This window comes from Drosophila subpulchrella, unplaced genomic scaffold (assembly GCF_014743375.2).
Source record: "Drosophila subpulchrella strain 33 F10 #4 breed RU33 unplaced genomic scaffold, RU_Dsub_v1.1 Primary Assembly Seq44, whole genome shotgun sequence".
NCBI lineage: Eukaryota > Metazoa > Arthropoda > Insecta > Diptera > Drosophilidae > Drosophila > Drosophila subpulchrella.
The window spans coordinates 1386872-1406463 of record NW_023665655.1 but is presented as its reverse complement, the minus strand read 5'-3'; the positions used below and the strand labels follow the sequence as shown (position 1 = coordinate 1406463).

Sequence of the window (19592 nt, the reverse complement as noted above, 5' to 3'; positions counted from 1 at the left end):
CTAAAAAGATACTTATATTAGTACAACGTAACCAAATTCTTTTGGCCAGGTCTTACTTTATTTATGAGGACACGCCCGGGAGGATGTCCATGTGGAGATCGAAGTCCACTCGCCATGGTCCCTCCCACTGTTCCTTTGCCCCTGTTATGGTATTGCTTCCTGTCGGTCAAGTCCCACAATAATGGACAACAGCTTGGATTAGGCGTCCGTTTTCATCTGCACTGACCTCCTTTAAGCCTAGTACTCACATCGACGAAAACCGCGAGCTAACCATAGGAGTGAGCGAGAGGCAAATACGCGGCTAAGGCTTTTCGTCGGGTCTGTTTTTAAGCGCGGTACTCAGGTGAGCTAAGGAAATACCAGAATTAAAAAATGTTAAATGGAAGAAAAACCCCAAAAACGATTAAAGGAGGTCAGTGCAGATGAAAATGGACGCCTAATCCAAGCTGTTGCTCATTATTGTGGGACTTGACCGACAGGATGCAATACCACAACAGGGGCAAATCCGCAGAACAGTTGAAGTGCTGGAGGAGATCCACTAGAGAATCCCAGTGGGAAGGAACATGCCGAGTGGGCCTTCGCTCTTTACATGGACATCTTGCCGGGCGTGTCCTCGCAAAGAAAGTAAGATCTGACCAAAATAATTTGGTCCCGTTGTACTAATAGAAGAATCTTTATGGCAGAACCACCAGTAATATGATCTCCGAAGACCTCTCCATTAGGACTCCGTACACCATAGCCACCAGCTACTTGGCAGCTTAGGCGAAGCTGGAGGACCTGCTGGCTTCTATAGGTAGGAGGAAAATAGGGCGTCCGCTAAGGAACAGTTGGAAAAGCCATGGCCAGCCACTACCAAGATGCTGGACGACATCCTGCAGCATCAGCGGATCAACCCCGTTCCCAATCCGGCTCCCACTTCCTCAAGGTCCAATATGCCCATTAGGAATCGGAGCTGGACTGCGGTGGCGCGGGAAAGATGGCGAAGCATTCGTGGGACGTTAAAGAAGCTTTAAACTACTAATTTACATAAATAAAAACATTCGTTGAACATTCCATTTAATTTTATTTTACTTTCTTTGTGTACCACCAGCAGACTCCTCCTTTTTAAGTTTCTGCAATTGATTTGTTTTCCGTTTGGCAACAATCCCAGCCGCTTGACAGTGAGACCATGCTACATGCATTGCGGGTGAACTTTAAAAACATCGGTCACACTACAAAAAATAAGATTTTTCGACTAGTGAAACTCTTAGCCGATCTGAGTACTAGGCTTTAACAGTTTTTGTAATTTTTCTTCCATTTAAAATGGCCAACCGCTTCTGCACGAACACCGCCAAAGATTAAATTTCTTATTCTTTGGGCCGCGACTAACGGCGTTCATCGAAAATTCACTCCCGAAATCTGGTATTTTTTCTAGTGTTTCCTTAGCTCATCTAAGTACCGCGCTGAAAAACAGACCCGACGAAAAGCATTAGCCGCCTGTTTGCATCTCGCTCACTCCTGTGGTTAGCTCGCGGTTTTCGTCGATGTGAGTACTAGGCTTTACCAATTTTAAAATAATATTGCAGGGACTCTTTTTTTGCGCGGCACCTAGCGCCAGGTAGCGGTATTATTACCCATGCAACTCCTTTTTCACTTATTAACTTTGACATTCACAACTTTTTAAGTAATATTGGAATTGGTATGATTATTGGAATGTAGATATATAGGTATTGATATATATCAAGCAGCTGGGCTTGTTGACAAACGGAAAACAAATCAATTGGAGCAATTTTAAAAAGAAGAGTCTGCTGGTGCACAAAGAAATTAAAATAAAAACAAGGGAGAACACTATAGTGAGTACCTCGACTATCAGATACCCGTTACTCAGCTTAAGGGACCAAAGGGAAATGGAGATATGCAAGCAGCAAAGCGAGATTTAAATGCGCCATCTACCGGTGGTAGACAGATTTAAGCGTTATGGGAGTTAGAGTGGACGTGGCAAATTTTTGGATCAACCGATAGGTATTGACGAGACCAATACATTTCAGTTAAAATTTTGTATCTAGCATAAAAATTGTGGGCGCCACAGCTTTGGGCGGCTTGTGGGCGTGGCATATTCGCGTAACAAAATTGCGCTGCTTACAAAGCTACGGAATCTAAATCTGAGATCCCGATTCTCTATTTTTGATAGTTTCCGAGATATCCACGTTCATACTTACGATTTTTTGAAGTTTGTGGGCGTGGCAAACTTTTTTTGGGTCAATCGATAGGTATTGAAGAGAACAATACATTTCAGTTAAAATTTTTATTCCAGCATCAAAACTGTAGGAGTTTTGGGCGTTAGAGTGGACGTGGCACTCTGCTGAAACAAACTTGCGCTGCGCAGGAATTTCAAGAATCTGAATCAATATTGTAGCTCTTATAGTTTCCGAGATCGCAGCGTTCATACGGACAGACGGACATGGCTTGATCGACTCGGCTAGTGATCCTGATCAAGAATATATATACTTTATGGGGTCGGAAACGCTTCCTTCTGCCTGTTACATACTTTCCGACGAATCTAGTATACCCTTTTAGTCTACGAGTAACGGGTATAATAAATGGAATGTTCAACGAATGTTTTTATTTATGTATGTTAATAATTAAAAGGTTCCTTCTCGTCTCACGGATGCCTCGCCATCTGCAGTCCAGCTCCGAATGCCGATAGCATATTGGACCTAAAGGAAGTCGGAGTTGGGCTGGGAACGTGGTTGTTCCGCCTGATGCTGCAGGAAGTCGCCCAGCATCCTGGCAATGGCTTCTCCAGCTGTCCCTTAGCGGGCGCCTTTTTTTTCCTCCTCCCTAGAGAAGCCAGCGCATCCTCCATCTCCGCTTTAGCTGCCAAATAGCTGGTGGAGGTAGAGTCCTGTGGTCCCCCAGTGGAGAGCTCATCGGAGATCGTTCCGGTGGTTCTGCTAAAAAGATACTTATATTAGTACAACGTATCCAAATTCTTTTGGCCAGAACCTTCTTTCTCTGCGACGATACGTCCGGCAGGATGTCGATGTATGGGGCGATGTCCCAGTCGTCATGTTCCTTCCCTCTGGGATTTTCTATTGGATCTCATCCAGCACTTCTACTATTCTGCGAATTTACCCCATTGTGCTATTGCTGTCTGTCGGTGAAGTCTCACATTAATGGGTAACAGCTTGGATTAGGCGTCCCTTTTCATCTACACTGACCTCCTGCAGGCGATTTTGGAGTTTTCCTGCCATTATTAATTTTTAGCTTTGGCATCGCTTTTGCACGAACACCGCCGAAGAATACATATTTTAATCTTTGGGTCGCGGCTAACGGCGTTCATCAAAATTTACTCGCTAGATCAGCTATTTTTTTTCTGGTATTTCCTTAGCTCATCTGAGAGCCGCACTGAAATACAGGCCCGACGAAAAGCGTTTGCCGCGTATTTGCCGCTCGCTCACTCCTATGGCTAGCGGTTTTCGTCGATGTGAGTACTAGACTATAGGAAAATGGAACCGCACACACAAATCGATTCAGTATTTCAGTGCTTTTACTCAGTACTTTTTACGAGCTTAGGCGATTTTTATACTTTTTTTTTGATTTGAGAACATATATTTTAACACCAATAAGCAATTTGTTGGTGCAGGCCCAGGAGCCATCCAACGGCTCGAAATATTGATCCCATATATAAAAAATCCACCATTTCTAGACTAATATTTTCTTCCTGTACACGCTGGTATCACTCAAAAAGTTTCCAAAGAATCAGTCTTGAGATATTCGTTGATGTTGCTTGATTAAAGAATAGAATAGAAATGAAATATCTCGGATTGCTATGATGCTGACATCAATCTTTACACAATAATTAAGTTTTTACAAGGCTCAAAGGAGTCGACGAGTTTGCGTGTAACTCATTTATTAAGTTCGCGGCACATCTAGAAAAATAATGTAGGTAGCTTCAAACTACGTACTAACATTCTCTTTATTTCAAAATTTTTTTGTATGTTATTAAAATGCATGATGTTAATAGTTTCAACTGGTATTGGATTGCTTCCATGGCTGACTTATAATATCTAACCTAAGCGCTTGACTCATAAATTTACGTGTTTTGTAGTCGGTTTTGCTTTTACTTACTCTGTTCGATATAAATGCAAAATACTGTATCTCGTTACTTGTAAATAACAAATTATAAATGGGTAACCGTCGGATTAATAGGTCGTTAATGGATTTAAACCTATAGGTCAGCGAGTCCTCAAGCTCCGCTTAAGCTGGACAAGTAGCTGATGGTGGTGATGTCCGGAGTCCTATTGAAGAGGTCGTCGTATATCGTATTACCGGTGGTTCTGCTAAAAAGATACTTATATTAGTACAACGTAACCAAATTCTTTTGGCCAGGTCTTACTTTATTTACGAGGACACGCCCGGGAGGATGTCCATGTGGAGATCGAAGTCCACTCGCCATGGTCCCTCCCACTGTTCCTTTGCCCCTGTTATGGTATTGCTTCCTGTCGGTCAAGTCCCACAATAATGGACAACAGCTTGGATTAGGCGTCCGTTTTCATCTGCACTGACCTCCTTTAAGCCTAGTACTCACATCGACGAAAACCGCGAGCTAACCATAGGAGTGAGCGAGAGGCAAATACGCGGCTAAGGCTTTTCGTCGGGTCTGTTTTTAAGCGCGCTACTCAGATGAGCTAAGGAAAAACCAGAAAAAATAAAAACGTCGTAAGCCGCGGCCCAAAGAATAAGAAATTTAACCTTTGGCGGTGTTCGTGCAGAAGCGGTGGGGAATTAAAAAATGTTAAATGGAAGAAAAACCCCAAAAACGGTTAAAGGAGGTCAGTGCAGATGAAAATGGACGCCTAACCCAAGCTGTTGCTCATTATTGTGGGACTTGACCGACAGGAAGCAATACCACAACAGGGGCAAATCCGCAGAACAGTTGAAGTGCTGGAGGAGATCCACTAGAGAATCCCAGTGGGAAGGAACATGCCGAGTGGGCCTTCGCTCTTTACATGGACATCTTGCCGGGCGTGTCCTCGCAAAGAAAGTAAGATCTGACCAAAATAATTTGGTTCCGTTGTACTAATAGAAGAATCTTTATGGCAGAACCACCAGTAATATTATCTCCGAAGACCTCTCCATTAGGACTCCGTACACCATAGCCACCAGCTACTTGGCAGCTTAGGCGAAGCTGGAGGACCCGCTGGCTTCTATAGGTAGGAGGAAAATAGGGCGTCCGCTAAGGATCAGTTGGAAAAGCCATGGCCAGCCACTACCAAGATGCTGGACGACATCCTGCAGCATCAGCGGATCAACCCCGTTCCCAATCCGGCTCCCACTTCCTCAAGGTCCAATATGCCCATTGGGAATCGGAGCTGGACTGCGGTGGCGCGGGAAAGATGGCGAAGCATTCGTGGGACGTTAAAGAAGCTTTAAACTACTAATTTACATAAATAAAAACATTCGTTGAACATTCCATTTAATTTTATTTTACTTTCTTTGTGTACCACCAGCAGACTCCTCCTTTTTAAGTTTCTGCAATTGATTTGTTTTCCGTTTGGCAACAATCCCAGCCGCTTGACAGTGAGACCATGCTACATGCATTGCGGGTGAACTTTAAAAACATCGGTCACACTACAAAGAATAAGATTTTTCGACTAGTGAAACTCTTAGCCGATCTGAGTACTAGGCTTTAACAGTTTTTGTGGTTTTTCTTCCATTTAAAATTGCCCACCGCTTCTGCACGAACACCGCCGAAGATTAAATTTCTTATTCTTTGGGCCGCGACTAACGGCGTTCATCGAAAATTCACTCCCGAAATCTGGTATTTTTTCTGGTGTTTCCTTAGCTCATCTGAGTACCGCGCTGAAAAACAGACCCGACGAAAAGCATTAGCCGCCTGTTTGCATCTCGCTCACTCCTGTGGTCAGCTCGCGGTTTTCGTCGATGTGAGTACTAGGCTTTACCAATTTTAAAATAATATTGCAGGGACTCTTTTTTTGCGCGGCACCTAGCGCCAGGTAGCGGTATTATTACCCATGCAACTCCTTTTTCACTTATTAACTTTGTAATTCACAACTTTTTAAGTAATATTGGAATTGGTATGATTATTGGAATGTAGATATATAGGTATTGATATATATCAAGCAGCTGGGTTTGTTGACAAACGGAAAGCAAATCAATTGGAGCAATTTTAAAAAGAAGAGTCTGCTGGTGCACAAAGAAATTAAAATAAAAACAAGGGAGAACACTATAGTGAGTACCTTGACTATCAGATACCCGTTACTCAGCTTAAGGGACCAAAGGGAAATGGAGATATGCAAGCAGCAAAGCGAGATTTAAATGCGCCATCTACCGGTGGTAGACAGATTTAAGCGTTATGGGCGTTAGAGTGGGCGTGGCAAATTTTTGGATCAACCGATAGGTATTGACGAGACCAATACATTTCAGTTAAAATTTTGTATCTAGCATAAAAATTGTGGGCGCCACAGTTTTGGGCGTGGCATATTACAAAGCTACGGAATCTAAATCTGAGATCCCGATTCTCTATTTTTGATAGTTTCCGAGATATCCACGTTCATACTTACGATTTTTTGAAGTTTGTGGGCGTGGCAAACTTTTTTTGGGTCAATCGATAGGTATTGAAGAGAACAATACATTTCAGTTAAAATTTTTATTCCAGCATCAAAACTGTAGGAGTTTTGGGCGTTAGAGTGGACGTGGCACTCTGCTGAAACAAACTTGCGCTGCGCAGGAATTTCAAGAATCTGAATCAATATTGTAGCTCTTATAGTTTCCGAGATCGCAGCGTTCATACGGACAGACGGACATGGCTTGATCGACTCGGCTAGTGATCCTGATCAAGAATATATATACTTTATGGGGTCGGAAACGCTTCCTTCTGCCTGTTACATACTTTCCGACGAATCTAGTATACCCTTTTAGTCTACGAGTAACGGGTATAATAAATGGAATGTTCAACGAATGTTTTTATTTATGTATGTTAATAATTAAAAGGTTCCTTCTCGTCTCACGGATGCCTCGCCATCTGCAGTCCAGCTCCGAATGCCGATAGCATATTGGACCTAAAGGAAGTCGGAGTTGGGCTGGGAACGTGGTTGTTCCGCCTGATGCTGCAGGAAGTCGCCCAGCATCCTGGCAATGGCTTCTCCAGCTGTCCCTTAGCGGGCGCCTTTTTTTTCCTCCTCCCTATAGAAGCCAGCGCATCCTCCATCTCCGCTTTAGCTGCCAAATAGCTGGTGGAGGTAGAGTCCTGTGGTCCCCCAGTGGAGAGCTCATCGGAGATCGTTCCGGTGGTTCTGCTAAAAAGATACTTATATTAGTACAACGTATCCAAATTCTTTTGGCCAGAACCTTCTTTCTCTGCGACGATACGTCCGGCAGGATGTCGATGTATGGGGCGATGTCCCAGTCGTCATGTTCCTTCCCTCTGGGATTTTCTATTGGATCTCATCCAGCACTTCTACTATTCTGCGGATTTACCCCATTGTGCTATTGCTGTCTGTCGGTGAAGTCTCACATTAATGGGTAACAGCTTGGATTAGGCGTCCCTTTTCATCTACACTGACCTCCTGCAGGCGATTTTGGAGTTTTCCTGCCATTATTAATTTTTAGCTTTGGCACCGCTTTTGCACGAACACCGCCGAAGAATACATATTTTAATCTTTGGGTCGCGGCTAACGGCGTTCATCAAAATTTACTCGCTAGATCAGCTATTTTTTTTCTGGTATTTCCTTAGCTCATCTGAGAGCCGCACTGAAATACAGGCCCGACGAAAAGCGTTTGCCGCGTATTTGCCGCTCGCTCACTCCTATGGCTAGCGGTTTTCGTCGATGTGAGTACTAGACTATAGGAAAATGGAACCGCACACGCAAATCGATTCAGTATTTCAGTGCTTTTACTCAGTACTTTTTACGAGCTTAGGCGATTTTTATACTTTTTTTTTGATTTGAGAACATATATTTTAACACCAATAAGCAATTTGTTGGTGCAGGCCCAGGAGCCATCCAACGGCTCGAAATATTGATCCCATATATAAAAAATCCACCATTTCTAGACTAATATTTTCTTCCTGTACACGCTGGTATCACTCAAAAAGTTTCCAAAGAATCAGTCTTGAGATATTCGTTGATGTTGCTTGATTAAAGAATAGAATAGAAATGAAATATCTCGGATTGCTATGATGCTGACATCAATCTTTACACAATAATTAAGTTTTTACAAGGCTCAAAGGAGTCGACGAGTTTGCGTGTAACTCATTTATTAAGTTCGCGGCACATCTAGAAAAATAATGTAGGTAGCTTCAAACTACGTACTAACATTCTCTTTATTTCAAAATTTTTTTGTATGTTATTAAAATGCATGATGTTAATAGTTTCAACTGGTATTGGATTGCTTCCATGGCTGACTTATAATATCTAACCTAAGCGCTTGACTCATAAATTTACGTGTTTTGTAGTCGGTTTTGCTTTTACTTACTCTGTTCGATATAAATGCAAAATACTGTATCTCGTTACTTGTAAATAACAAATTATAAATGGGTAACCGTCGGATTAATAGGTCGTTAATGGATTTAAACCTATAGGTCAGCGAGTCCTCAAGCTCCGCTTAAGCTGGACAAGTAGCTGATGGTGGTGATGTCCGGAGTCCTATTGAAGAGGTCGTCGTATATCGTATTACCGGTGGTTCTGCTAAAAAGATACTTATATTAGTACAACGTAACCAAATTCTTTTGGCCAGGTCTTACTTTATTTACGAGGACACGCCCGGGAGGATGTCCATGTGGAGATCGAAGTCCACTCGCCATGGTCCCTCCCACTGTTCCTTTGCCCCTGTTATGGTATTGCTTCCTGTCGGTCAAGTCCCACAATAATGGACAACAGCTTGGATTAGGCGTCCGTTTTCATCTGCACTGACCTCCTTTAAGCCTAGTACTCACATCGACGAAAACCGCGAGCTAACCATAGGAGTGAGCGAGAGGCAAATACGCGGCTAAGGCTTTTCGTCGGGTCTGTTTTTAAGCGCGCTACTCAGATGAGCTAAGGAAAAACCAGAAAAAATAAAAACGTCGTAAGCCGCGGCCCAAAGAATAAGAAATTTAACCTTTGGCGGTGTTCGTGCAGAAGCGGTGGGGAATTAAAAAATGTTAAATGGAAGAAAAACCCCAAAAACGGTTAAAGGAGGTCAGTATAGATGAAAATGGACGCCTAATCCAAGCTGTTGCTCATTATTGTGGGACTTGACCGACAGGAAGCAATACCACAACAGGGGCAAATCCGCAGAACAGTTGAAGTGCTGGAGGAGATCCACTAGAGAATCCCAGTGGGAAGGAACATGCCGAGTGGGCCTTCGCTCTTTACATGGACATCTTGCCGGGCGTGTCCTCGCAAAGAAAGTAAGATCTGACCAAAATAATTTGGTTCCGTTGTACTAATAGAAGAATCTTTATGGCAGAACCACCAGTAATATGATCTCCGAAGACCTCTCCATTAGGACTCCGTACACCATAGCCACCAGCTACTTGGCAGCTTAGGCGAAGCTGGAGGACCCGCTGGCTTCTATAGGTAGGAGGAAAATAGGGCGTCCGCTAAGGAACAGTTGGAAAAGCCATGGCCAGCCACTACCAAGATGCTGGACGACATCCTGCAGCATCAGCGGATCAACCCCGTTCCCAATCCGGCTCCCACTTCCTCAAGGTCCAATATGCCCATTGGGAATCGGAGCTGGACTGCGGTGGCGCGGGAAAGATGGCGAAGCATTCGTGGGACGTTAAAGAAGCTTTAAACTACTAATTTACATAAATAAAAACATTCGTTGAACATTCCATTTAATTTTATTTTACTTTCTTTGTGTACCACCAGCAGACTCCTCCTTTTTAAGTTTCTGCAATTGATTTGTTTTCCGTTTGGCAACAATCCCAGCCGCTTGACAGTGAGACCATGCTACATGCATTGCGGGTGAACTTTAAAAACATCGGTCACACTACAAAGAATAAGATTTTTCGACTAGTGAAACTCTTAGCCGATCTGAGTACTAGGCTTTAACAGTTTTTGTGGTTTTTCTTCCATTTAAAATTGCCCACCGCTTCTGCACGAACACCGCCGAAGATTAAATTTCTTATTCTTTGGGCCGCGACTAACGGCGTTCATCGAAAATTCACTCCCGAAATCTGGTATTTTTTCTGGTGTTTCCTTAGCTCATCTGAGTACCGCGCTGAAAAACAGACCCGACGAAAAGCATTAGCCGCCTGTTTGCATCTCGCTCACTCCAGTGGTCAGCTCGCGGTTTTCGTCGATGTGAGTACTAGGCTTTACCAATTTTAAAATAATATTGCAGGGACTCTTTTTTTGCGCGGCACCTAGCGCCAGGTAGCGGTATTATTACCCATGCAACTCCTTTTTCACTTATTAACTTTGTAATTCACAACTTTTTAAGTAATATTGGAATTGGTATGATTATTGGAATGTAGATATATAGGTATTGATATATATCAAGCAGCTGGGTTTGTTGACAAACGGAAAGCAAATCAATTGGAGCAATTTTAAAAAGAAGAGTCTGCTGGTGCACAAAGAAATTAAAATAAAAACAAGGGAGAACACTATAGTGAGTACCTTGACTATCAGATACCCGTTACTCAGCTTAAGGGACCAAAGGGAAATGGAGATATGCAAGCAGCAAAGCGAGATTTAAATGCGCCATCTACCGGTGGTAGACAGATTTAAGCGTTATGGGCGTTAGAGTGGGCGTGGCAAATTTTTGGATCAACCGATAGGTATTGACGAGACCAATACATTTCAGTTAAAATTTTGTATCTAGCATAAAAATTGTGGGCGCCACAGCTTTGGGCGTGGCATATTCGCGTAACAAAATTGAGCTGCTTACAAAGCTACGGAATCTAAATCTGAGATCCCGATTCTCTATTTTTGATAGTTTCCGAGATATCCACGTTCATACTTACGATTTTTTGAAGTTTGTGGGCGTGGCAAACTTTTTTTGGGTCAATCGATAGGTATTGAAGAGAACAATACATTTCAGTTAAAATTTTTATTCCAGCATCAAAACTGTAGGAGCCAGTTTTGGGCGTTAGAGTGGACGTGGCACTCTGCTGAAACAAACTTGCGCTGCGCAGGAATTTCAAGAATCTGAATCAATATTGTAGCTCTTATAGTTTCCGAGATCTCAGCGTTCATACGGACAGACGGACATGGCTTGATCGACTCGGCTAGTGATCCTGATCAAGAATATATATACTTTATGGGGTCGGAAACGCTTCCTTCTGCCTGTTATATACTTTCCGACAAATCTAGTATACCCTTTTACTCTACGAGTAACGGGTATAATAAATGGAATGTTCAACGAATGTTTTTATTTGTGTATGTTAATAATTAAAAGGTTCCTTCTCGTCTCACGGATGCCTCGCCATCTTTTCCGCGCCATCTGCAGTTTAGCTCCGAATGCCGATAGCATATTGGACCTAAAGGAAGTCGGAGTTGGGCTGGGAACGTGGTTGTTCCGCCTGATGCTGCAGGAAGTCGCCCAGCATCCTGGCAATGGCTTCTCCAGCTGTCCCTTAGCGGGCGCCTTTTTTTTCCTCCTCCCTATAGAAGCCAGCGCATCCTCCATCTCCGCTTTAGCTGCCAAATAGCTGGTGGAGGTAGAGTCCTGTGATCCCCCAGTGGAGAGCTCATCGGAGATCGTTCCGGTGGTTCTGCTAAAAAGATACTTATATTAGTACAACGTATCCAAATTCTTTTGGCCAGAACCTTCTTTCTCTGCGAGGATACGTCCGGCAGGATGTCGATATATGGGGCGATGTCCCAGTCGTCATGTTCCTTCCCTCTGGGATTTTCTATTGGATCTCATCCAGCACTTCTACTATTCTGCGGATTTACCCCATTGTGCTATTGCTGTCTGTCGGTGAAGTCTCACATTAATGGGTAACAGCTTGGATTAGGCGTCCCTTTTCATCTACACTGACCTCCTGCAGGCGATTTTGGAGTTTTCCTGCCATTATTAATTTGTAGCTTTGGCACCGCTTTTGCACGAACACCGCCGAAGAATACATATTTTAATCTTTGGGTCGCGGCTAACGGCGTTCATCAAAATTAACTCGCTAGATCAGCTATTTTTTTTCTGGTATTTCCTTAGCTCATCTGAGAGCCGCACTGAAATACAGGCCCGACGAAAAGCGTTTGCCGCGTATTTGCCGCTCGCTCACTCCTATGGCTAGCGGTTTTCGTCGATGTGAGTACTAGACTATAGGAAAATGGAACCGCACACACAAATCGATTCAGTATTTCAGTGCTTTTACTCAGTACTTTTTACGAGCTTAGGCGATTTTTATACTTTTTTCTTGATTTGAGAACATATATTTTAACACCAATAAGCAATTTGTTGGTGCAGGCCCAGGAGCCATCCAACGGCTCGAAAAATTGATCCCATATATAAAAAATCCACCATTTCTAGACTAATATTTTCTTCCTGTACACGCTGGTATCACTCAAAAAGTTTCCAAAGAATCAGTCTTGAGATATTCGTTGATGTTGCTTGATTAAAGAATAGAATAGAAATGAAATATCTCAGATTGCTATGATGCTGACATCAATCTTTACACAATAATTAAGTTTTTACAAGGCTCAAAGGAGTCGACGAGTTTGCGTGTAACTCATTTATTAAGTTCGCGGCACATCTAGAAAAATAATGTAGGTAGCTTCAAACTACGTACTAACATTCTCTTTATTTCAAAATTTTTTTGTATGTTATTAAAATGCATGATGTTAATAGTTTCAACTGGTATTGGATTGCTTCCATGGCTGACTTATAATATCTAACCTAAGCGCTTGACTCATAAATTTACGTGTTTTGTAGTCGGTTTTGCTTTTACTTACTCTGTTCGATATAAATGCAAAATACTGTATCTCGTTACTTGTAAATAACAAATTATAAATGGGTAACCGTCGGATTAAAGGTCGTTAATGGATTTAAACCAATAGGTCAGCGAGTCCTCAAGCTCCGCTTAAGCTGGACAAGTAGCTGATGGTGGTGATGTCCGGAGTCCTATTGAAGAGGTCGTCGTATATCGTATTACCGGTGGTTCTGCTAAAAAGATACTTATATTAGTACAACGTAACCAAATTCTTTTGGCCAGGTCTTACTTTATTTACGAGGACACGCCCGGGAGGATGTCCATGTGGAGATCGAAGTCCACTCGCCATGGTCCCTCCCACTGTTCCTTTGCCCCTGTTATGGTATTGCTTCCTGTCGGTCAAGTCCCACAATAATGGACAACAGCTTGGATTAGGCGTCCGTTTTCATCTGCACTGACCTCCTTTAAGCCTAGTACTCACATCGACGAAAACCGCGAGCTAACCATAGGAGTGAGCGAGAGGCAAATACGCGGCTAAGGCTTTTCGTCGGGTCTGTTTTTAAGCGCGCTACTCAGATGAGCTAAGGAAAAACCAGAAAAAATAAAAACGTCGTAAGCCGCGGCCCAAAGAATAAGAAATTTAACCTTTGGCGGTGTTCGTGCAGAAGCGGTGGGGAATTAAAAAATGTTAAATGGAAGAAAAACCCCAAAAACGGTTAAAGGAGGTCAGTGCAGATGAAAATGGACGCCTAACCCAAGCTGTTGCTCATTATTGTGGGACTTGACCGACAGGAAGCAATACCACAACAGGGGCAAATCCGCAGAACAGTTGAAGTGCTGGAGGAGATCCACTAGAGAATCCCAGTGGGAAGGAACATGCCGAGTGGGCCTTCGCTCTTTACATGGACATCTTGCCGGGCGTGTCCTCGCAAAGAAAGTAAGATCTGACCAAAATAATTTGGTTCCGTTGTACTAATAGAAGAATCTTTATGGCAGAACCACCAGTAATATTATCTCCGAAGACCTCTCCATTAGGACTGCGTACACCATAGCCACCAGCTACTTGGCAGCTTAGGCGAAGCTGGAGGACCCGCTGGCTTCTATAGGTAGGAGGAAAATAGGGCGTCCGCTAAGGAACAGTTGGAAAAGCCATGGCCAGCCACTACCAAGATGCTGGACGACATCCTGCAGCATCAGCGGATCAACCCCGTTCCCAATCCGGCTCCCACTTCCTCAAGGTCCAATATGCCCATTGGGAATCGGAGCTGGACTGCGGTGGCGCGGGAAAGGTGGCGAAGCATTCGTGGGACGTTAAAGAAGCTTTAAACTACTAATTTACATAAATAAAAACATTCGTTGAACATTCCATTTAATTTTATTTTACTTTCTTTGTGTACCACCAGCAGACTCCTCCTTTTTAAGTTTCTGCAATTGATTTGTTTTCCGTTTGGCAACAATCCCAGCCGCTTGACAGTGAGACCATGCTACATGCATTGCGGGTGAACTTTAAAAACACCGGTCACACTACAAAGAATAAGATTTTTCGACTAGTGAAACTCTTAGCCGATCTGAGTACTAGGCTTTAACAGTTTTTGTGGTTTTTCTTCCATTTAAAATTGCCCACCGCTTCTGCACGAACACCGCCGAAGATTAAATTTCTTATTCTTTGGGCCGCGACTAACGGCGTTCATCGAAAATTCACTCCCGAAATCTGGTATTTTTTCTGGTGTTTCCTTAGCTCATCTGAGTACCGCGCTGAAAAACAGACCCGACGAAAAGCATTAGCCGCCTGTTTGCATCTCGCTCACTCCAGTGGTCAGCTCGCGGTTTTCGTCGATGTGAGTACTAGGCTTTACCAATTTTAAAATAATATTGCAGGGACTCTTTTTTTGCGCGGCACCTAGCGCCAGGTAGCGGTATTATTACCCATGCAACTCCTTTTTCACTTATTAACTTTGTAATTCACAACTTTTTAAGTAATATTGGAATTGGTATGATTATTGGAATGTAGATATATAGGTATTGATATATATCAAGCAGCTGGGTTTGTTGACAAACGGAAAGCAAATCAATTGGAGCAATTTTAAAAAGAAGAGTCTGCTGGTGCACAAAGAAATTAAAATAAAAACAAGGGAGAACACTATAGTGAGTACCTTGACTATCAGATACCCGTTACTCAGCTTAAGGGACCAAAGGGAAATGGAGATATGCAAGCAGCAAAGCGAGATTTAAATGCGCCATCTACCGGTGGTAGACAGATTTAAGCGTTATGGGCGTTAGAGTGGGCGTGGCAAATTTTTGGATCAACCGATAGGTATTGACGAGACCAATACATTTCAGTTAAAATTTTGTATCTAGCATAAAAATTGTGGGCGCCACAGCTTTGGGCGTGGCATATTCGCGTAACAAAATTGAGCTGCTTACAAAGCTACGGAATCTAAATCTGAGATCCCGATTCTCTATTTTTGATAGTTTCCGAGATATCCACGTTCATACTTACGATTTTTTGAAGTTTGTGGGCGTGGCAAACTTTTTTTGGGTCAATCGATAGGTATTGAAGAGAACAATACATTTCAGTTAAAATTTTTATTCCAGCATCAAAACTGTAGGAGCCAGTTTTGGGCGTTAGAGTGGACGTGGCACTCTGCTGAAACAAACTTGCGCTGCGCAGGAATTTCAAGAATCTGAATCAATATTGTAGCTCTTATAGTTTCCGAGATCTCAGCGTTCATACGGACAGACGGACATGGCTTGATCGACTCGGCTAGTGATCCTGATCAAGAATATATATACTTTATGGGGTCGGAAACGCTTCCTTCTGCCTGTTATATACTTTCCGACAAATCTAGTATACCCTTTTACTCTACGAGTAACGGGTATAATAAATGGAATGTTCAACGAATGTTTTTATTTGTGTATGTTAATAATTAAAAGGTTCCTTCTCGTCTCACGGATGCCTCGCCATCTTTTCCGCGCCATCTGCAGTTTAGCTCCGAATGCCGATAGCATATTGGACCTAAAGGAAGTCGGAGTTGGGCTGGGAACGTGGTTGTTCCGCCTGATGCTGCAGGAAGTCGCCCAGCATCCTGGCAATGGCTTCTCCAGCTGTCCCTTAGCGGGCGCCTTTTTTTTCCTCCTCCCTATAGAAGCCAGCGCATCCTCCATCTCCGCTTTAGCTGCCAAATAGCTGGTGGAGGTAGAGTCCTGTGATCCCCCAGTGGAGAGCTCATCGGAGATCGTTCCGGTGGTTCTGCTAAAAAGATACTTATATTAGTACAACGTATCCAAATTCTTTTGGCCAGAACCTTCTTTCTCTGCGAGGATACGTCCGGCAGGATGTCGATATATGGGGCGATGTCCCAGTCGTCATGTTCCTTCCCTCTGGGATTTTCTATTGGATCTCATCCAGCACTTCTACTATTCTGCGGATTTACCCCATTGTGCTATTGCTGTCTGTCGGTGAAGTCTCACATTAATGGGTAACAGCTTGGATTAGGCGTCCCTTTTCATCTACACTGACCTCCTGCAGGCGATTTTGGAGTTTTCCTGCCATTATTAATTTGTAGCTTTGGCACCGCTTTTGCACGAACACCGCCGAAGAATACATATTTTAATCTTTGGGTCGCGGCTAACGGCGTTCATCAAAATTAACTCGCTAGATCAGCTATTTTTTTTCTGGTATTTCCTTAGCTCATCTGAGAGCCGCGCTGAAAAACAGGCCCGACGAAAAGCGTTTGCCGCGTATTTGCCGCTCGCTCACTCCTATGGCTAGCGGTTTTCGTCGATGTGAGTACTAGACTATAGGAAAATGGAACCGCACACACAAATCGATTCAGTATTTCAGTGCTTTTACTCAGTACTTTTTACGAGCTTAGGCGATTTTTATACTTTTTTCTTGATTTGAGAACATATATTTTAACACCAATAAGCAATTTGTTGGTGCAGGCCCAGGAGCCATCCAACGGCTCGAAAAATTGATCCCATATATAAAAAATCCACCATTTCTAGACTAATATTTTCTTCCTGTACACGCTGGTATCACTCAAAAAGTTTCCAAAGAATCAGTCTTGAGATATTCGTTGATGTTGCTTGATTAAAGAATAGAATAGAAATGAAATATCTCAGATTGCTATGATGCTGACATCAATCTTTACACAATAATTAAGTTTTTACAAGGCTCAAAGGAGTCGACGAGTTTGCGTGTAACTCATTTATTAAGTTCGCGGCACATCTAGAAAAATAATGTAGGTAGCTTCAAACTACGTACTAACATTCTCTTTATTTCAAAATTTTTTTGTATGTTATTAAAATGCATGATGTTAATAGTTTCAACTGGTATTGGATTGCTTCCATGGCTGACTTATAATATCTAACCTAAGCGCTTGACTCATAAATTTACGTGTTTTGTAGTCGGTTTTGCTTTTACTTACTCTGTTCGATATAAATGCAAAATACTGTATCTCGTTACTTGTAAATAACAAATTATAAATGGGTAACCGTCGGATTAATAGGTCGTTAATGGATTTAAACCTATAGGTCAGCGAGTCCTCAAGCTCCGCTTAAGCTGGACAAGTAGCTGATGGTGGTGATGTCCGGAGTCCTATTGAAGAGGTCGTCGTATATCGTATTACCGGTGGTTCTGCTAAAAAGATACTTATATTAGTACAACGTAACCAAATTCTTTTGGCCAGGTCTTACTTTATTTACGAGGACACGCCCGGGAGGATGTCCATGTGGAGATCGAAGTCCACTCGCCATGGTCCCTCCCACTGTTCCTTTGCCCCTGTTATGGTATTGCTTCCTGTCGGTCAAGTCCCACAATAATGGACAACAGCTTGGATTAGGCGTCCGTTTTCATCTGCACTGACCTCCTTTAAGCCTAGTACTCACATCGACGAAAACCGCGAGCTAACCATAGGAGTGAGCGAGAGGCAAATACGCGGCTAAGGCTTTTCGTCGGGTCTGTTTTTAAGCGCGGTACTCAGATGAGCTAAGGAAAAACCAGAAAAAATAAAAACGTCGTAAGCCGCGGCCCAAAGAATAAGAAATTTAACCTTTGGCGGTGTTCGTGCAGAAGCGGTGGGGAATTAAAAAATGTTAAATGGAAGAAAAACCCCAAAAACGGTTAAAGGAGGTCAGTGCAGATGTAAATGGACGCCTAATCCAAGCTGTTGCTCATTATTGTGGGACTTGACCGACAGGAAGCAATACCACAACAGGGGCAAATCCGCAGAACAGTTGAAGTGCTGGAGGAGATCCACTAGAGAATCCCAGTGGGAAGGAACATGCCGAGTGGGCCTTCGCTCTTTACATGGACATCTTGCCGGGCGTGTCCTCGCAAAGAAAGTAAGATCTGACCAAAATAATTTGGTTCCGTTGTACTAATAGAAGAATCTTTATGGCAGAACCACCAGTAATATGATCTCCGAAGACCTCTCCATTAGGACTCCGTACACCATAGCCACCAGCTACTTGGCAGCTTAGGCGAAGCTGGAGGACCCGCTGGCTTCTATAGGTAGGAGGAAAATAGGGCGTCCGCTAAGGAACAGTTGGAAAAGCCATGGCCAGCCACTACCAAGATGCTGGACGACATCCTGCAGCATCAGCGGATCAACCCCGTTCCCAATCCGGCTCCCACTTCCTCAAGGTCCAATATGCCCATTGGGAATCGGAGCTGGACTGCGGTGGCGCGGGAAAGATGGCGAAGCATTCGTGGGACGTTAAAGAAGCTTTAAACTACTAATTTACATAAATAAAAACATTCGTTGAACATTCCATTTAATTTTATTTTACTTTCTTTGTGTACCACCAGCAGACTCCTCCTTTTTAAGTTTCTGCAATTGATTTGTTTTCCGTTTGGCAACAATCCCAGCCGCTTGACAGTGAGACCATGCTACATGCATTGCGGGTGAACTTTAAAAACATCGGTCACACTACAAAGAATAAGATTTTTCGACTAGTGAAACTCTTAGCCGATCTGAGTACTAGGCTTTAACAGTTTTTATGGTTTTTCTTCCATTTAAAATTGCCCACCGCTTCTGCACGAACACCGCCAAAGATTAAATTTCTTATTCTTTGGGCCGCGACTAACGGCGTTCATCGAAAATTCACTCCCGAAATCTGGTATTTTTTCTGGTGTTTCCTTAGCTCGTCTGAGTACCGCGCTGAAAAACAGACCCGACGAAAAGCATTAGCCGCCTGTTTACATCTCGCTCACTCCTGTGGTTAGCTCGCGGTTTTCGTCGATGTGAGTACTAGGCTTTACCAATTTTAAAATAATATTGCAGGGACTCTTTTTTTGCGCGGCACCTAGCGCCAGGTAGCGGTATTATTACCCATGCAACTTCTTTTTCACTTATTAACTTTGTAATTCACAACTTTTTAAATAATATTGGGATTGGTATGATTATTGGAATGTAGATATATAGGTATTGATATATATCAAGCAGCTGGGTTTGTTGACAAACGGAAAACAAATCAATTGGAGCAATTTTAAAAAGAAGAGTCTGCTGGTGCACGAAGAAATTAAAATAAAAACAAGGGAGAACACTATAGTGAGTACCTCGACTATCAGATACCCGTTACTCAGCTTAAGGGACCAAAGGGAAATGGAGATATGCAAGCAGCAAAGCGAGATTTAAATGCGCCATCTACCGGTGGTAGACAGATTTAAGCGTTATGGGCGTTAGAGTGGGCGTGGCAAATTTTTGGATCAACCGATAGGTAT

The 19592-nt window shown here is 43.0% G+C and overlaps 4 protein-coding genes and 1 long non-coding RNA gene across 6 annotated transcripts; all 5 read right to left on the bottom strand.

Moving 5' to 3' along the window:
* Nucleotides 1-2634: 2634 nt before the first annotated feature.
* On the bottom strand, nucleotides 2635-3150 carry LOC119562409. The gene is made up of 2 exons (XM_037875603.1): nucleotides 2986-3150; nucleotides 2635-2930 (listed from the first exon to the last, which is right to left on the bottom strand). The coding sequence occupies exons 1-2, from the start codon at nucleotides 3048-3050 to the stop codon at nucleotides 2642-2644; spliced, it is 354 nt and encodes a 117-aa protein (XP_037731531.1). The 5' UTR covers nucleotides 3051-3150; the 3' UTR covers nucleotides 2635-2641.
* A 691-nt stretch (nucleotides 3151-3841) lies between these two features.
* On the bottom strand, nucleotides 3842-4557 carry LOC119562404. The gene is made up of 2 exons (XR_005221827.1): nucleotides 4379-4557; nucleotides 3842-4322 (listed from the first exon to the last, which is right to left on the bottom strand). It is a non-coding gene; the product is annotated as an uncharacterized LOC119562404 (long non-coding RNA).
* Nucleotides 4558-7002: 2445 nt separating this feature from the next.
* Nucleotides 7003-8925, bottom strand: LOC119562400. 2 transcript variants are annotated; one of them, XM_037875596.1, is made up of 3 exons: nucleotides 8747-8925; nucleotides 7354-8690; nucleotides 7003-7298 (listed from the first exon to the last, which is right to left on the bottom strand). In XM_037875596.1, exons 2-3 carry the CDS (start codon nucleotides 7416-7418, stop codon nucleotides 7010-7012), a joined length of 354 nt encoding a protein of 117 aa, XP_037731524.1. In that variant the 5' UTR covers nucleotides 7419-8690; nucleotides 8747-8925; the 3' UTR covers nucleotides 7003-7009. The 2 variants fall into 2 exon arrangements, with proteins under 2 accessions (XP_037731524.1, XP_037731525.1); XM_037875597.1 differs by having other exon boundaries at nucleotides 7354-8687.
* Nucleotides 8926-11343: 2418 nt separating this feature from the next.
* LOC119562403 lies at nucleotides 11344-11996 on the bottom strand. The gene is made up of 3 exons (XM_037875599.1): nucleotides 11978-11996; nucleotides 11763-11906; nucleotides 11344-11710 (listed from the first exon to the last, which is right to left on the bottom strand). The coding sequence occupies exons 2-3, from the start codon at nucleotides 11825-11827 to the stop codon at nucleotides 11365-11367; spliced, it is 411 nt and encodes a 136-aa protein (XP_037731527.1). The 5' UTR covers nucleotides 11828-11906; nucleotides 11978-11996; the 3' UTR covers nucleotides 11344-11364.
* A 3755-nt stretch (nucleotides 11997-15751) lies between these two features.
* On the bottom strand, nucleotides 15752-16404 carry LOC119562402. The gene is made up of 3 exons (XM_037875598.1): nucleotides 16386-16404; nucleotides 16171-16314; nucleotides 15752-16118 (listed from the first exon to the last, which is right to left on the bottom strand). Exons 2-3 carry the CDS (start codon nucleotides 16233-16235, stop codon nucleotides 15773-15775), a joined length of 411 nt encoding a protein of 136 aa, XP_037731526.1. The 5' UTR covers nucleotides 16236-16314; nucleotides 16386-16404; the 3' UTR covers nucleotides 15752-15772.
* Between the last annotated feature and the right edge of the window lie 3188 nt (nucleotides 16405-19592).

What these genes read in the sequence shown, in the direction of transcription:
- LOC119562409 (XM_037875603.1), bottom strand. Translation starts at nt 3,050, where the DNA reads ATGACGACTGGGACATCGCCCCATACATCGACATCCTGCCGGACGTAT. An exon ending in TATCGTCGCAGAGAAAGAAG is followed by an intron (nt 2,931 to 2,985) that starts GTTCTGGCCAAA and finishes TCTTTTTAGCAG; the next exon opens with AACCACCGGAACGATCTCCG.
- LOC119562400 (XM_037875596.1), bottom strand. Translation starts at nt 7,418, where the DNA reads ATGACGACTGGGACATCGCCCCATACATCGACATCCTGCCGGACGTAT. An exon ending in TATCGTCGCAGAGAAAGAAG is followed by an intron (nt 7,299 to 7,353) that starts GTTCTGGCCAAA and finishes TCTTTTTAGCAG; the next exon opens with AACCACCGGAACGATCTCCG.
- LOC119562403 (XM_037875599.1), bottom strand. Translation starts at nt 11,827, where the DNA reads ATGACGACTGGGACATCGCCCCATATATCGACATCCTGCCGGACGTAT. An exon ending in TATCCTCGCAGAGAAAGAAG is followed by an intron (nt 11,711 to 11,762) that starts GTTCTGGCCAAA and finishes GTATCTTTTTAG; the next exon opens with CAGAACCACCGGAACGATCT.
- LOC119562402 (XM_037875598.1), bottom strand. Translation starts at nt 16,235, where the DNA reads ATGACGACTGGGACATCGCCCCATATATCGACATCCTGCCGGACGTAT. An exon ending in TATCCTCGCAGAGAAAGAAG is followed by an intron (nt 16,119 to 16,170) that starts GTTCTGGCCAAA and finishes GTATCTTTTTAG; the next exon opens with CAGAACCACCGGAACGATCT.